The sequence below is a fragment of the Dermacentor albipictus genome, chromosome 9, assembly GCF_038994185.2.
Source record: "Dermacentor albipictus isolate Rhodes 1998 colony chromosome 9, USDA_Dalb.pri_finalv2, whole genome shotgun sequence".
In the NCBI taxonomy this organism is placed as follows: domain Eukaryota; kingdom Metazoa; phylum Arthropoda; class Arachnida; order Ixodida; family Ixodidae; genus Dermacentor; species Dermacentor albipictus.
The window spans coordinates 106,282,667-106,300,184 of record NC_091829.1 but is presented as its reverse complement, the minus strand read 5'-3'; the positions used below and the strand labels follow the sequence as shown (position 1 = coordinate 106,300,184).

The window sequence follows — 17,518 nt, the reverse complement described above, 5'->3', positions numbered from 1 at the left end:
CTTAGGACGAACGCAGTGACTGACCTGCCCGAACCCTCCACGGAACAGGACTCACGTCTGCTGGACGTCCCATCACTGTAGCTTCACCTCCCATGACTCTGGCTCCAGAAGCCGCAAGGTTGGTTTCTCTCGATAAAGGCAAAATTCTGCCTCTACCGCATCACCTCGGAAATGACGCGCTACCACCACGCCGCCTCGGTTCTTCCTTCTGACGTTGCCAGTGACCTCTCGGATGTTCTCACCGTCCCCGCGGGCGCTACGCCATATCTGCACCTCAAGAACGAAGTGCTGGAAGATTGATGCCACCGGAACGCACCCACCTCCAGCAGCGTCATACCGAGAAGGACATTGGAGACCGGTGCCCCTCGTAACTGCTGCGCCGGATGGGAGACCACGTCGAGGAGCGCGACGTCCCCAACCAGTCCACATTGCTTCGAGAGCTTCTCCTCCAGCACCTTTCCCAGCCCATCCACCTCGTCCTCACGGCGGCCGGCGACGTCATCCTCAACCGCCTGGCGGAGCTTGCCGATCGGCTTCATAAGGCGAGCTCCAAGTCCGTCACTGCTGTCTTACCGCCTAGACCCGGCGATTTGGCGCCTTGACGGCCGCATCGATGAGCTCGCTGCCTCAATCGCCGCACTCCGGAGCCCCCTACTGGAGAACCGTTCGCCTCGTCTCGGTCACCGCGCACTTCAGCGCACTCGTCAAGCTCCGAGTCCAATTGGAGCCCTTCACCTCTCTGCTGGTGCCATTGGTGTTTCTGACACCGAGCCACGAAGGGCACACCTCGCTGTTCATGGCTGAGAAACGCCCGCCGGGATCAAATGAAGGTGGCGTATGGTCTCACTTGTTGTCGCAGCCGTCTCTTTATAGTAACAGACAAATTCGCTGGCGCGCGGTTCTTTATAAACATAGACGCTAATATCAGCGTGGTTCCCCCGACTAAGGCTGATCATTGCAGGCCATCGGGCAGTTGCTTAGTGTTACCAACGCCTCGTCTATAGCGAGCTTCTCACCCTATACTTCAGCCTTCGCCGAACTTTCGAAGGGTCTTCGTCATTTTAGGCGGAGTTCATCCGATCTTTGGCTCGCACTTCCTCTCATATTTCTATTTGGATGTCAGCGTGCAGCGTCGTCACATACCAGACGATCTGACTCGTTTCTACATCACCAAGTTTCAAGTTTCAAGTTTATTCATCAATGATGTCAGATTTACAAGAATTGTATGCAAAATGAGCACTTCACAGGGAGTGCCAAAGTTACAAACTGTCAGGGGGACTCCCATACATGAAAAAATAAAAAAAGACAATACAGATCAAGCATTGGTTACGGTGGCAGTACAGACTAAATGAGAAACAGCGCAAAAAAAGAAGAACTCAAAACTGTTTAGTAAGGCAAAAAATTGCGAAGAAGACTTCTGTAGTGAACAAGCAATGCCACACAACAACAATCTCTCGATTCCTGTCCGGCCTTCCTCCCATGGGCATCCGCACGCAGATGCTTTCTTCTCAGTTCGAAGAAATCTTGCTGGATTTTGCGGTGTTGTGAAAGCGAGCCAACCTCACTGACCCGCCTAAGCATACAGTGACAGACCACATCGTCAGCCGTGGTCCACCAGCCACTGCTTGACCTCGACCCTTGTTTGAGGACCATCTAGTTATCACCAGACGGGAGTTCGACCAAATGCTACAGCTCGGCATCATACGCCCGTCGTCCAGTGCATGGGCTTCTTCGTTTCTGTTGCATTTAGTGCCCAAGGGTGATCCTGGTGACTGGCCTCCCTGTGGAGACTATAGAGCGTATAACGCCAAGACGGTCCTCGACAGCTATCCAGTGCCTCACATCCAGGACCTCACATCCGACCTCAACGGCTGCGCCATTTTCAGTAAAGTGGAACTTGTTAAGGCATACCACGACATTCCCATCGAACCCATCGACATACACGAGACGGCCATCACGATGCCCTGTGGTTTGTTTGAGTACATGCGGATGCCGTTTGTACTTCGCAATTCGGCTCAAACCTTCCAGTGGTTCATCGCTGAGGTCACGCGGGGCCTTCCTACTGTGTTCGCGTACCTTGATGATGTACTCGTCGCCAGCCCTATGCCTGAAAATCATGAGCGCCATCTACGTGCCTTGTTCCAGCGTCTACAGCGATACCGCTTGGTTGAGAATACGTTCAAGTGAGTTTTCGCCACATCTAAGCTCGAGTTTTTGGGCCATCACCTATCATCCGATGGTATACGCCCTTTCCCATCCCATGTGAAGAAAATCCAGGATTACCCTCAGCGTACAGCGTGGCACCAGTTACGCTGATACCGCGGGTTTGTGAACTTTTCGAGGCGCGTTATGCTGCACTGTGCAGAGCTGCTTCGCCCGCTCACCGATCTCTTTCTGTGAAACATCGCCTCGTCCTGCTCTACTTCTTGGTCATAAGAAGCCCAGGGCGCCTTTACTGCTGCCAAGCAAGGAGTCGCGAACGGCGAGCTTCTCATCCATCCGCAACACCCGGCCCATCTCGCTATCATGCGAGATGGGCCCATCTCGCATGATAGCGTATGCCTCCAGCATGCCCGCTGGTGCCGTCTTACAGCAGTGCATAGACTCCGAGTGGATACCTTTGTCTTTTTACTCTCGGAAGCTACGACCTCCTGAGACCCGTTACAGCGTTTTCGGCGGAGAGCTGCTGGTCATATACACTGCGATATAGCATTTTCGGCATTTTCTGGAAGGATGCCAGCTTCGCGGGCTGACCGATCATAAGCCGCTGGCGTATGTTTCTCGCACCAGGTCATCAAAGTACATGCCATGCAAACTCCGCCATTTCGCTATTACCGAATTCATAACCGCCCTCCGTCACGTGAATGGTGCCGACAACACAGACATTGATGCCCTTTCTCGTATAGCAGCGGTTGACTCTCCATCTCCAACCCTCATCTGGGCCGAATTCTCTTCCACACAGCAGAATGACTGAGAGCTCGCCACTTTTGGGGAAAACCTATATTCTCTCCTACCGCGGCTTGTGCCCCATCCATGCTCGATTGAGCCCTTGTTGTGCGATGTCTCAGCAGACTTTCCCCGCCCTTTTGTTCCGGCTTCACTAGGTCGCACCATTTTCCACTTTCTATGCGACATAGGTCACCCAGGTTTTCGGGCTACTCAGCGCCTTCTCACCCAGCGCTATGCTTGGCCCAGAATTAACGGTGATCGGTGCATTTGGACGCGCAAGCATCTTCCGTGTGAGACGACAGAGGTTTCCTGTCATTCCAAGAACCCTCCCCAAGCCTCCCTTACACCCAGCTCTTGTCTCATCCATGTTCCTCTAAACATCGTGGGCCCTCTACCATGTGTTTTAAAGGTTATCGTTATATACTCGCCATGGTCGACCGTTTCACACGATCGCCGCAGGCTGTTTGCATTCATGACATCACTGTTGAGGCTGTTGGCCGCGCTTTGATTCCTGCGAGAGTACCTGGCTATGGTTCTCTAGGCACCGTGACAACAGACCGTGGACGCCAGTTTGAGTCTTTCCGTTTTGCTTGCACTAATCGCATTCTCAGCACCAGACATTGCCGTATCACTGCGTATCACCCGTGTGCCAACGGCACGGTGGAACACCTTCGCCGCCAACTGAAGGCCGCCCTGGCTACCCACCTGAATTGCACCAACTGGGTTGATACCTTTCCCCTTGTGCTCCTGGGTTTACAGGCCCTCCTCCGGGCAAACCAACAGTGGTCAGCAGCAGAGTTGGTGTATGGTAGTTGTCCGCGAATCCGCAGAGACTTCTCTACATCAACGCAGCTACCAGCCCAGCCACAAGCATTCCTACAAGGCCTCCTGGACTGTGGTAAGGACCTCCTGCCCACCCTTCCCACCACAATGCAATCTTCGTGCACCTCCGACCTGGCCACTTCAACACACGTGTTCGTGTGCCGGGATGCTGTGCGTCGCGGCACAGTGTTTCGCAAAACACTGTTTTGCGAAACACGCTGTTTTCGTGTGCCGTGACCATGGCTAACACCGGCCTTCGACGGACCATTCCGCGTCGTCTACCGCACCCGAAAACCACCCGTGTACTAAAGAACAGCCGTGAAGAGACAGTGAGCATGGGCCGCCTTAAGACGGCTTACGTGGAAACCGTGATGAAAAGCCTCGCATCGCCGCCTGACCTCGCGCTAGAGTGCCATAGCCGGCCGTCAGTCTGGTTTCGGCTTCCAGACTAGGCGGGGGGCCCTGTAGCACCCTCCCTTGAGCGGCGCCTTGAACCCGAAAAGCGTGCCCGCATGAGAAGAAAGTAAAGATGGCACCTGGTCGTGGTACACGAAGGCAAGGCTCGCGGTTCATATTCGGCCTTGATTAGGGTCTGCTGTCTTTCGCCTTCGCTTCTGAGGCATACGGCTACATTTTTATCAGGGGATATCAGAGTCGTCATTAGATAAGTAGCAGGGATGCAAAATGCAGCTTATGCACATCGAATGGCTGAACCTGCGATTTCGCCAATTGCTGACTGGGCAAAGCCAGTTAACGGTAAGATATCCTCACAAAGGCGTAATAATATTTTACGTGATAGAACCTTACAATGACTTGTTCATATCTGTTTTTCGCTCTAGGAAGGCAAATCCATACAGAAAGCTATGAAATCTTTTTTCGCGGCTTAATTAGCACACGAATGAAAAATTGTCCTTGGTTTGCAGAATGCTTCACAGTGAAATGCTCGGCGCAGTGCACGCAAAGGCTGTGCTTATTTGTTCGACTTCGTGCGGCTCAACTGCAAATGCCGATTTCTACCACGCAATGGCCGCGTACGTTTCGGCACAGGTGGGAGCAGCAGCATTTGCAGAGCGTAGCAAACTCAATTATGAACTTACGAGAACATTTGCCAACGTTAACTCAGGCGAACAGTTGGACTTTTAAGGAGCGTGCTTGTTGGCACGCAGAGCTGTTTTGGACGTGGATGGCGCTACCGTTTCAGACGAGTAGCGCGTACTTGATACAAGACCTGTATCATTGCTACTGCCTTAGCGTTTGGGGGCGGTATTGTCCGGCGATCACTTCCCCAGTTTGTGTGAGTTTCATTATAATTTGCGAGACTCGGCACTGGGCGCGGCGGTGTATGCGGTCTACAGGACTCCCGGCACCCATGCGAAGGCGACGAGCTCGACAGCGTGCCAGAAACGCTGTACGCCATACACGTGAATGTTTCCGGTGCCGAGTCTCGCGAAATCTTGTCAAAGTGAAACCATCCTTGAATTGGATCGCCCGATAATACCGCCCTAGCTTTCCGACTGTCAAATTCGAATTTCAAGGAATGAAACTGAGGGTGAAAATAATGAGATATGTGGCTTATTGCGGGTGTGAAATGTTAGAGCTAGAGAGAAGCGGAATGTCGGGGGCTCGGTGCACGAGTGGAAGTGACCTCTTTCCGCGTAATCACCATACGATGCGCGCGCGACATCGAGGTCTCGAAAGAATCCGCCGAATCGGCGCACCTACCGGTCGTGCTCAGCGAGTAGGAGCCGAAACCGCAATAGATGATGCACCACGAAAGGCTGAACAGGAGGTGGTAGATGAAGTCGAAGACAAAGTGGGCGAATACGTAGTCGACGCCCGAGAGGCCCGTCATGAGCTGCACGTCTCGGGCCCCGCTTAACCGCTCGGTTAGCGGAAATATGCAGTACTCGGTGAAAGCATACGTGTAGGTCATTGACGCACCGAACACCCATTCGGTCCAAGATGAAATGTGTAACAGTATGACGTCCACTGCATCCGGCTTTTCACTGCCTTCAATGTAAGCAATGGTGACGTTGATCTGCGCCGCCGGCTGAGCCGTCAGTGCTCGCAGCCAAGCCGTGTACACCAGGTTGACGGTGATGGGAAGCGTGATGGCGCTCGTCGGGTTGGGCACCATGCGGATGCTGCGGACACACGAGTTCAGATTGCGTCATCATGCCTTCTCGAAAATGAACCGCGCAGCAATTCAAGGGGACAAACATTAGTACTCGGTCGTCCAGCTACTTCACGGGCGATATAATTGCAGTTGATGAAACGAAACTTGCAAGCTAAATGTAGCTACTCTCAATTTTCATGCTGCCAACACGGCGAGCCGGTAAGTTCTAGGACTTTCTCCTATGAAATTTTTGGGAAATAAAGGTGTTTCACGCTGCTTCTCTAAACCTGTCACTCTGACCACATGGTAACCTAATCTTATAACACACAAAAGAAACGAAAGTAAACATGATGCACCAAGATTGTCTCAATCGTGTGCATTTACCTTGTACAATGTTGGGCCGCCATAAAGAAAAAAGGTTCAGCTTAAACCTTTGGCCGAGCAGCACCGAACATAAGCTCTGCATTTTCTCGATATGAGTAAGATCTGCTCAGACTAGGATAGACTGAGAGTGCGGTACAGGAAAAATTGTTGCGTACGTCGCAAAATGGATAAAGTGATCGCTTGCTCAGCTAAACAACACTTTTCTCTCCTAATATCACATAATCTAGAAGTATCATATGTACCTGCTTTAAACCTTTGTTGTCTTCAATGCCATCTGCTTCTTCTACCATCCCACCGGGGAGCCGGAAAACACATGTCTAGTATAGAAGTAATCCTAAACCACATCCCTGTTACTAGAGTGGACAGGCTCCGGGTGCTCGGTTTACACATTCAAAGCAACCGGCTCAACACATATACCCTACATACACTCCACACCACAGTCGATCACACCCTGCGCCTTCTAGGGCGAGTCTCCAATAAACATGGTGGACTAAAGGAGGCCGAACTTCTCCGCTTGATTCAGGCCTTCGTTATCAGTAAGATTACATTCGCAACACCATATCTACATTTCCTTAAATCAGAATCAGATGAGATCGACATTCTTTTACGCAAAATATATAAATTCGCTCTGGGAGTCCCCATACGTACCTCCACTGATAGGCTAATGCTTACCGGAACTTTCAACACACTTACTGAACTCACAGAAGCCCACCTCACATCCCAATACAGCAGACTTTCTAACACCGCAACAGGTCGACACATTCTACAAACTCTTTCTATTACTCCGGCACCCATCATCAAGACTAAATACACCATTCCACATCACATACACGAGAACCTCTGCATCCCCCCACTTCCTAAAAACATGCACCCTGTGCATCATAAACAGCGCAGGAGGCAGCGAGCAAAGGCTCTCCAAAAACAATTCTCCACCTCTAAAGACGTGCTCTATGTTGATGCCGCCGAATATGGGAACAGAAATCATTACGCAATATCAGTCATTAACTCTCACGGCCAGGTCGCTGCGGCCGCCACCATTCCTGGCTCTTCCTCGGAGGAGGCGGAGGAAGCGGCCATAGCCCTGGCCCTCACAATTCCAAATTCATCAGTTATTGTTAGTGACTCCAAAGCAGCCATACATAACTTCGGAGCGGGTAGGGTCTCTAAGTCAGCCCTTTCTCTCCTCTTGGCCCATCCTTTCCATCAAACTGTGGCAATAATCTGGACTCCCGCGCATGCGGGCCTTGCCGGAAACGAGGCGGCTCATGCCAGTGCCCGAGGATTTACTGTCCGGGCTCAGGCATCAGATGTGTCGGACCTCGCCACGGAGGAGGCGCCGTTTTCAGCGCGGGATCGACTTATTACTTATCACGACATCTGCACACACTACCGATTAGACCGCTTAGCCTTTCCGCCACTCATGGGCAAATCCCCGCGTAGGTGTGAAGTTCTGTGGCGACAGCTGCAGACTCGCACCTTTCCGTCCCCTTACCTCCTCCACCGCATTCATCCCGCCATTTACCTTTCTCCCTCTTGTCAATTCTGTGTCTCTCCCAAAGCAGACTTAAACCACATCATGTGGGGGTGCCCTAAGCACCCCCTTCCCCCTTTCCTCAAGCAATTAATATCTAGTGAGGAGCAGTGGGAGGCTGCCTTGCGCAGCTCCAGGCCCGATCTTCAGGAGGCCATCCTGGAGTGGGCTGAGAGGATAAAGGAGGCCTACTTCAAGTAGTTCCTCCCCCACCCTCTATTTCATTGCCCCCTTCCCTTTAAAGAGGGATAAATAAAGTTTTTCATCATCATCATCATCATATTATACTACAAAATTTTTTACTGCACCCATCCCACATTTTAACCATAAACCCTTCAACTATTTTCTTCTTTCTCCAGTAGTGGGTGAGCGCAATTACTTGAGGAAAAAGCAGGAAAGCAAGGAAAAAAATTGTAGTATTCACTGCTGGGGAATATTGCTGTCGTGAAAAATGATTTCACCAATGCAGGAATAACTTTGACTGCTGCCATTTTTTGGTTTTTCTGCTTCTTTTTCTAGAGGGGGAAGCACAGAATCTGTGCAACTCGAGATGGCGTCTAGTTTTCATGGTTGAAGAATGTACACAAGATGTCACCCCGCATTTCTTCTACCGGTACGGCTGCCAATTCTACGCCGTGCGTCTACGAAATTACACTACTCATGAACTTGCCTTGGTGACTACTAGAGAATAGCGTGTTTGTGCTTAGCACCTGGTCTTTTATAATCCAGTTTTAGGGATTTGACAATCGGTTTGCCTTTATCGGTCGAGCTGTTCGTACAACAGTGAAGTGAAGCCAGTCCACCCAGTAATTGGCTTGTGCTTCACTTCCAGGAACGACACTCACGATCTACAAAACGCACAACCGACAGTCACTCAACATGGGTGCAGGTAAAGAAATCAGCCGTTGAAATCCCCGGCACCCTTCCAAAACGTTTTCAGCGGTGCGCGGCAGAGTGTAGCACAGGTAAAAGAAAAAGGCGGATGGTTGAGCACCGTCACATGGCATTTTTCGTGCGCTTTTCTTTACTTTTCCTTCCTCTCCGCGTGTCGGCGAATTCGCCACTATGACAGTTGGGGAGTCGACATGCTGCAGCGAGGAATTTGCAAGTGTTTTGACAGACTTTAGCTAAGTTTCGTGCCTACCCGCGCCATTTGATGACCTCCATTTTTGTGTTGTTTTATGTTAGGGATTGCTTTAATTGGTACTCAAGGTGCAAAAGTGCACCTACAGAGCTTTTTTATTTGTTCACCGGGTGTGGAGTTCAGGCATGGGTATGCTTATGCCCGGCTGCTATTCTGGGTGCTCGTTCAGACTTTTTTCCTGATTGCGCTATATTCAACAAGTCTATGAAGCTATGGAGTGCGTAGACTGTGTGCTGTTATATATCGTGCTAAAAATGTATTATGCATTATTATTGTGCAACTGAGAGTGCGTTGCTTTGGCGGTGCCATGCTTTTCTGAGGCGGTGTAAACAAATTTCGTAAGAGGGAGAACCAATTAACCCGTTTCACACTCGCGTTGCCACGCAAAAGCCAACGCTTGTAAAGTGCTCATTGACGGAAACGATTTCCATGTGTACCTTTCGTCTTTGCAAACGCTGTGTTTACAAATGAGGTAAAGGTAGGCTTCACTGCTATGCTTGCCCTTTTGCGACATGCAGAATGGCGGAATGGAGATTTGGAGCCGGCACGCTTGCCGACATGCAGCTCACGCCACTGTTGTTTCTGTAGGTTTTCCGTGCGTCCTGGATGGTGATCGCACATCGACCACTTGGTGGGCATGCGGTTAATCCGTGCTACCGCGAGCAATCTTCTGACCCATCATGGCACATGTCGACAATCGACGCAAGCTGATCGCTGTACGAAGAAGGCCGCAAGGCTCACGGGGACGGTTTCCTCAACCATGACGTCGATGGCAGGCTCGTCGAGCGTTGTGAACCACGTGAACCGGGACTGGCTTATATAGCTGCGCGGCACCTTGACTGCGTGGGTTTTAGAGCCGGCACGCTTGGCGACATGCAGCTCACACGACTGTTGTTTCTACAGGCTAGTACTGTTCACCTAATGGACACTTCTAAAGCAGTCATGACGTTGCCGGCTCCTCCCACACGGGCGAGTGTTGCATGCACAGCGCGAGTACAGCTTTCCTTTAGTTGTGAACCGAGTTTTATGGCTCTATTTGCTCTTGCTACTTTCCGGCGACATTGAGCTCAACTCTTGGCCTTTTGATAAAGGCGAAATGGATTTCTTGAAGAAGCTACAGGATACTATTTTGTATAAGTTAGAAAACATTGATGTCAGGCTAACTAGTCACGATGCCAAAATGGCTGGAATGGACAGAAAGCTTAACAAAACCCAAGAACAGATAGGTAACGTTATGAAGCTAGTACAAGGACAAGCAACTGTAATTAGGAATCTCAGTCATCAAGTAAGAATTCTGCAAAAGAAAAATGTAGACCTCGAAAATAGAAGCCGTAGATTGAACCTCGTGTTTTACGGAGTAGATGACAATGATTGGTCCAAAACGTGGAAACAAGCTGAAGCCTTGCCTAAGGGTATCTGCACTACTAATTTGGGATTGGAACTGCAGTCGTTTCAAAGGGCACATCGGGTGGATCGCTTTTATGAACGGAAGACCTATAATTGTAGATTTTTCATGCGATAAAGAAAAAATGGCCGTTTTGAAAAATGCAAGCAAGTTCAAGGGCTCCTCTCACAGTGTAGAACAGGACTTTTCATTAGAAACTCGAGCAGTGCGAAAGAAGCTTTGGGGAATATGGGAAAGTAAAGAAGACGGATAAGAAAAATTAGGTTAAGTTGAAGGCCGATAAACTGATATTAAATGGCAGAGCTTTCACATGGGATGATGAGAAGGAAGAAGTTGTTGCCCTGTGAAAACGGTGACGTACAAATTATATTTGCTGTGTTTATCGTGATTTAGTTATTGCAGTGTTAATTTGCCGTAGTATGGTCAACAAGATAGATGAGTAGATTGGTTGAGTCATTAAAGGCAGATATAGTGTTTGGTACTGAATCCTGGTTTAACCCATCCATCACAGATAGCGAGGTGTTCCCCTGCAACTATACTGCTTACCGCAGCGACAGGCCGGGCCATGGCGGTGTTTTTTTTCTATTAGTTCATTCGCCCCTTTCGTCTTCGGTGTTGAACATTGGTCATGACTCGGTGGAGTGGGTTTGGCACGCAGTTACACTCGCTAATAATCTTTCTTTTGTGACTGGAGCGTTTTATCGATCACCAAGCACGCATTTCAGTGTTTTGGAAATGCTGTACGATGTCGTTTCGGAGGCACCTGGCCAAATAATATTGCTTGCGGGTGAGTTTAACTTGCCCGACCTAAAGTTGGAAAACGGCGCATTCGAGTTAATGAATACAAACCATACTAATCTAGAAATGAGGAACCTGGTTGATAGTTTTGGCTTTTTTCAGTATGTCTTCGAACGCACTCGAATTATTAGTACCCTAGATCTCCTTTGTAATTCGCCAAATTTATTTGGTAATGTTGATATCATTCCATGTATTAGTGATCATCGGGTTGTGGTTGCAGGGATTAAAATGAAAGTATAGCGCATAAAAAGGTGCTTCAGTAGAAGAGGTTTCTTCTTAAATTAAAAAAATTATGGGGTTTTACGTGTCAAAACCACTTTCTGATTATGCGGCACGCCGTAGTGGAGGACTCCAGAAATTTCGACCACCTGGGGTTCTTTAACGTGCACCTAAATCTAGGTACACGGGTGTTTTCGCCCCCATTGAAATGCGGCTGCCGAGGGTGGGATTCGATCCCGCGACCTCGTGCTCAGCAGCCCAACACCATAGCCACTGAGCAGCCACGGCGGGTAAGGTTTCTTCTTGAAAAAGGGCGATTATTCATCAATTTATGATAAACTTCTTCATTTTCTTCCTGTTTTTGAATGCTTTGCGGGGGAACTCGAAGTAGAATTTTTGTGGAGCACATTTAAAAAAAGAAGCTGTTGACCTTACAGAGAAGTTCATAGCATGTATTGAATCTGCTAGACTGCAAAAGCGTAAAAAACCATGGATTACCTTTCATGTACTTAGGTTAGTTAAAAAACGAAGGCATGTGATTAAAAGATTGAAAACAACAGAAAACCTACGCGTGTTTTAAAAGGCTTCAAGAATTAAGAGGTGAATACAAAGGCCTGTGGAAAAAAGCAAGAAAAGGTTATCTTAAATGAATAAATGACAAAATGAAAAATCCTAAAGCGTTCCGGAAATATTTGAAGGGATGTGGGTCTGATCCTGTTGGAATAAATGGAATTATTTACAATGAATTCACTCTTTCTGACGATGCATAAAAAGCGACATGCCTAAGCAGATACTTCCAATCAGTCTTTCTTTCTCAATCTGCATGCAGCGCACGATCATGCAATGGCAACGTTCCTCTAATGAAACCAATAGAATTCAGCGTTAGCGGTATTGAATCTCTGCTAAAGAACTTTGATGGAACTAAGGCTATCGGTCCTGACGGTGCCACAGATGCCACTATCAGATGCCACAGGAATGGAAAATTGCAAATGTAGACCCAATCCACAAAGGAGTCTAAAAAAAAAGAAGTTACTAATTATAAACCTATCTCACTTACTTCGATTTCGTGCAAGCTCATGGAACACATAATATATAAGGCTATCATGAAACATCTTATGTACAACACGTTGCTTACGAACAGATAACACGGATTTCACGAGGAGTTTTCATGTGCGACACAACCGATTGAATTTTATGATGAGCTAGCGTCTGTATTTGATTTGGGCGGACAAGCAGACTGCATATATTTTTACTTTCGCAAAGCATTTGATACTATTTGCCATTCTTTACTACTTCATAAACTTCGAATGTTAAATATCGATTCTAGTGTATTTAGCTGGATAAAAACTATTTGTCAAGTCGCCGTGAACGTGTTGTCCTGAATCGTACTTAATTCAGATTATCTTAAGGTCTCATCAGGCGTCCCGCAAGGATCTGCTCTGGGGCCTCTTCTTTTTCTTATATATATTAATGGCATTAACTTAGGTATTCACTCTAACATACGTGTCCTCGCGGATGACTGTATTGTGTATAGAAAAATCGATAATGAGCATGATTTTCCCAAACTGCAGGCCGACCTAGAACGTACTGGCGAATAGTGTTCTAAGTGGAAAATGAATTTGAATACGGGTAAGTGCGCCCATGTGCGGTGTGCTAAGAAGAAAAATGTAATCGATGCCAGCTACTGTCTAGTGAATAATAATTGAAGTAATAAATCTACGAATAAATATTTGGGCGTCATGCTGTCGGGTGACTGCTCTTGGTGGGCACACGTGTACTATGTGATTGGAAAAGCGACAGTTGCTTTCAATTACATTCAAATAAATATAAAATGTGCAAATTCTAGCCTTAGAAGCACGGCGTACCTAACCCTTATACAACCTATGTTGGAATATGCTTGCACCCTTTGCGACCCGTCACAGATATATATCTTATAAATAAACTCGAAAAAATACAAAACAGGGCAGCCACGTTCGTCTCGGGTACGTACGAGAGGAAGTACAGTTGCACAGCAATGAAAAAAGAACTCAACTGCGAATCCCTGTCGTCTCGCCGAAAGAAACTGCGGCTAAAGCTTCTGTATGAAATGTATCATTACAAAACTGGAATTGATAGGGGAATGCACCTAAAACCGCCAAACTATATATCGGCACGCACTGACCACCAGTGCTAAATAAGATAATACCAGGCTAGGATGGGCCTCTATGCCAATTGTTTTTTTGTTAAAGCTATCGCTCAGTGGAATGGACTGTCATGTGGACAGGTGTGCAGTGTAAATCAAGATGTATTTTTTTCAGGTTTGTAACCCCCCTGCTGTAACGCTTTCGGGCTAAGCGGCGAACGTCTGAATAAAGAATAAAAGAAGGAGTCATAAATCCAAACGACAAATCTCATCAATGCAATAGAAATACCTCGCGAAGCCGGTTGCTGTACGTAAGCCGCGACAATGTTATTACCTGCAGGTACACCGGTCGTGGTCGAGATAACACTCAAGCAAAACGCTGGCACGTACATGAACATTGTGTATGTCACGTACACGATATTGGCGAGACAAAGAGCTCTGATTTTAGAGATAGAAATCGATACTAAAAGGAATTTGTCCACGAAACTAGCTTTAAAATGCTTCTATGTTAGGAAGAGTTGTGCGTGTTTAAGGACGAACTCCGCAAAAAAGGATGTAGACAGAGAGAGCATTCTTTCCTGTGTTCGTGCTTTTATACGCTCAGCTCTTCCTAACATAGCCATGTACCAACTCGCCCAGCAAGAAGGTCTTCTAAAAAGGCTTCTAATTGAAAGCAGGCCACCATCTCGAAGCGAGAAAACAAGTGCGCAGTTACTCTGCCGAAAAAGCACAAGCTTCATCTGCTTCTGCCGGTTTCATAGAATTCCATCATCTCTCCTAGGACAGGACACAAATAACAAGCCTTACATATGGTCAAAATACATGCACAAACACACAAAAAAAAACTGTTAATGTCTCATCTCGCTCCACTCTATGGGCGATGCCGCGTGTCACGGAGCGAGCGACGAAAGTAAGCACCTGCGGCCAGGATTTCAGGAGAAGGAGAGGCCGGGCGAGGAGGAATATCGCTACCTTTTGTTTTACTGCGGAGAGTTATCCGGGCCGCTATGCGGCGTCCTGAGCACCCCCACCACAAATCGAGCGCGAGTGCAGCGCCACCACCGACAACCGAGAGCGAGTGGAAAGGGCTTGAGGCTCAGGGAAGGCAGAACAGGTGAATGCCCACGCAATAGGACCGGTGCATTTCTCAATCTCCACAAGTTTCAGCATCATGCGGAGGCGAGTTCGATAAGTCCAAACCTCCACAAGACGAACTTGGCAAGATGACCGCATCTGAGCTCCTTATCGCGCCATTTTTGCTTTTCCAGACGTCAGCGGTCACTCACTCTGCATATGCTGGAGACGCCCATTCCATACGCCAACATCCGCGCCGCATTTATGCCGAAGGACAAGTTATACAGCATGAGGTGGATAAAATACTGGCTAAAGGCGTCATGAAATATTCGTCTGGTCCGTGGATGTCCTCAGTGGTCCGCATTAAGAAGAACGGAAGCTGGGGCTTTTGCGTCGATTACCGACATCTGAATAAGAGCACGCGCCAAGATGTCGACACGCTGCCACATATTGATGACGCCTTGGAATCTCTGCTTGGAGCCAAGGAATTTTCGTCCATAAACATTCGCTCTGGGCATTGGCAGATCTCTGTAAATGACATGGAGATCGATGGTGGTGGCTCGTTGACTGAGCCACTCGCACAGCACTGGAGTGGCACGAAGTTCCAGGTCGTCCCTTGCCCGGAGTTTGTCGAGGTACACAGGGTACCGGTGCATTTCTCAATCTCCACAAGTTCCAGCATCATGTGGAGGCGAGTTCGATAAGTCCAAACCTCCACAAGACGAACTTGGCAAGATGATCGCATCTGAGCTCCTTATTGCGACATTTTTGCTTTTCCAGACGTCAGCGGTCACTCACTCTGCATATGCTGGAGACGCCCATTCCATACGCCAACGTCCGCGCCCTATTTATGCCGAAGGACAAGTTATACAGCACGAGGTGGATAAAATACTGACTAAAGGCGTCATGAAATATTCGTCTGGTCCGTGGATGTCCTCAGTGGTCCGCATTAAGAAGTACGGAAGCTGGGGCTTTTGCGTCGATTACCGACATCTGAATAAGAGCACGCGCCATGCTCAAAGTGGCATGGCGACGGTGGCTACCGGGCAGCAAGCGCTCTCAAGGGCGAAGCGAAAGCCCGCGGACATGGACCTACTGGGAGCCATCGAGTCGAGCGTTCCCGTGCTGTCGGCAACGAGGGACCGGAGCACCATCACCATTCGATTCGCGGGACTGGTCCCCCCTGAACACGTGCGCCTTTTCAAGCTCGGGTTCAGGGTGAGGCCCACCAGGCCCCGTCCAGTGCAGTGTCGGCAGTGTGGCCGCTTCGGGCACGTGCTGGAGTCCTGCAGATGGCGAACCGACTGCATCGTCTGCGGCAAAAGGCACGCGGAGGTCGCCTCCTGCCAAACAGTCCGCTGCAGGGACTGCGGGGCCCCCCATAGTGCCTACACTCCCGCCTGCCCCAAATGGCAGCAAAAACGGAAGGTGGCCACCATTATAGCTTCCCCCACCTCGGCATTGTCGAGGCGTGCTGTCAGAACTGCTGTCCGGGAGGAGAAGCAGCCGCAGCAGTTCTCTTCACCCCCGGCGCGGTCCTATGCCAGCGCGCTGAAGGGCCCCAGCCCTGCACCAGGCCTGCTGTACCAGTCCCTCGTGCCTCCCGAACCCAGCAGACACAGGATACTGCTGCTACACCTGCCCAGACTACAATGCATTAGCTCGTAGAAAACCTGCTGCTCACCATGCAAGTAGTCAGCACCATGCTCACAGCTGACCATCCGCTCCGGGGCATCTGCCTGCCGGCAGTGGCACGTCAACAGTGACGCATTCTCCATGGCTAGTCGCACAGCGAAACGTCGGCCGCGCATCCTGCAATAGAACGTGCGCTCGCTCCGCCATCGACACGCCGAACTCTCCGAGCACCTGCTCCTGCACGATTACGACGTGCTCTCGTTGCAAGAGACATACACGCGCGACGGGAAGTGCAACATTCCGGGATTTGTAGGATACCACAGTGCGACAACCTGCGAGTTACGGACTTTCGTCAACGTGCCGTGCTGTGATACGCTCCATCCACGCGATGGCTCCCACGCTCCATGGCCAAGCCGTCCTTCGTGTGGCCCACGCCGTTCCCACCTCCGTAGAGTGCGCGGCTGTGACTCTGCGTGTTGGGGGGGGGGGGGCGACACTTGTGGCGCCAGCGTGCACGTGAAACCCGTCCAATGGTGGGATACGACCTTCATCGAGAGCCTCACCGCGCGCATCGGTGGTGACTTTGTCGTGTGCGGTGATTTCAACTCCCACCACATGGCGTGGGGCAGCGCCCACAGAGAGCCGAATGGCAGGAAACTGCTGAATTCCATCCATACTTCAGGCCTGCTAATCATCAACACGAGAGTCCCACTTTTGTGGGTCGGAGGGTACACGGGAGTGCGATAGACTTGTCGATCGTGAGTGAGCGATGCCACTGCGAGTGTGTTCGCAGCCATGACCACGCAGGGGTCGGATCACTATCCGATCTCCCTCGACCGGCTCGGCCTGAACCGCACGAGGACATGTACACACCGCGTCGTGGACTGGTCCCAGTTTCGGTCCCTTTGTCCCACACCCCCTCCGGCCAATACAAACTTTCTTACGCATCTTACGAGGTGCGTGGATTCCGCTACCATATCGTGCACGGTACCTGCTGGAACGCTGGCCCCGACATCGAGCTTCTCTATCTGCGCGCTGTCCGTCGTTGTGCCGAACGCCGTGCCATGAAGAGCGACAAGGTGGAGCATTGCACTTTACATAACTACCTTTACGCTGCGTGCCGCCGTCACACCAGGCAGCGCCTGCGTGTCGTTGGAGGACATTCACGACAAGTCGCGCCCTTGGCGCATTTTCGCTGCCCACCTTCGTCCCCAAATACCTCGCCATCCTGCATTCTTCCCCCGGTGGCTACGAGTTTGAGCAGAGAGCAACTGGCCGAACTCTTCGCCGATGCCTTCGCTCCACCGTCGCCGTCTATA

The 17,518-nt window shown here is 49.8% G+C and overlaps 1 protein-coding gene across 16 annotated transcripts in view; it reads right to left on the bottom strand.

Annotated features, from left to right (window-relative positions):
- LOC135907219 (phospholipid-transporting ATPase ABCA3-like) overlaps window positions 1–17,518 on the bottom strand; it is a 456,174-nt gene that overhangs the window by 103,805 nt on the left and 334,851 nt on the right. For all 16 annotated transcript variants that reach the window (XM_070525189.1, XM_070525199.1, XM_070525188.1 and 13 more), the window contains one exon: window positions 5,494–5,915. In XM_070525189.1, the coding sequence (XP_070381290.1) occupies window positions 5,494–5,915 (422 nt within the window). The remainder of the gene's footprint in view (window positions 1–5,493; window positions 5,916–17,518) is intronic.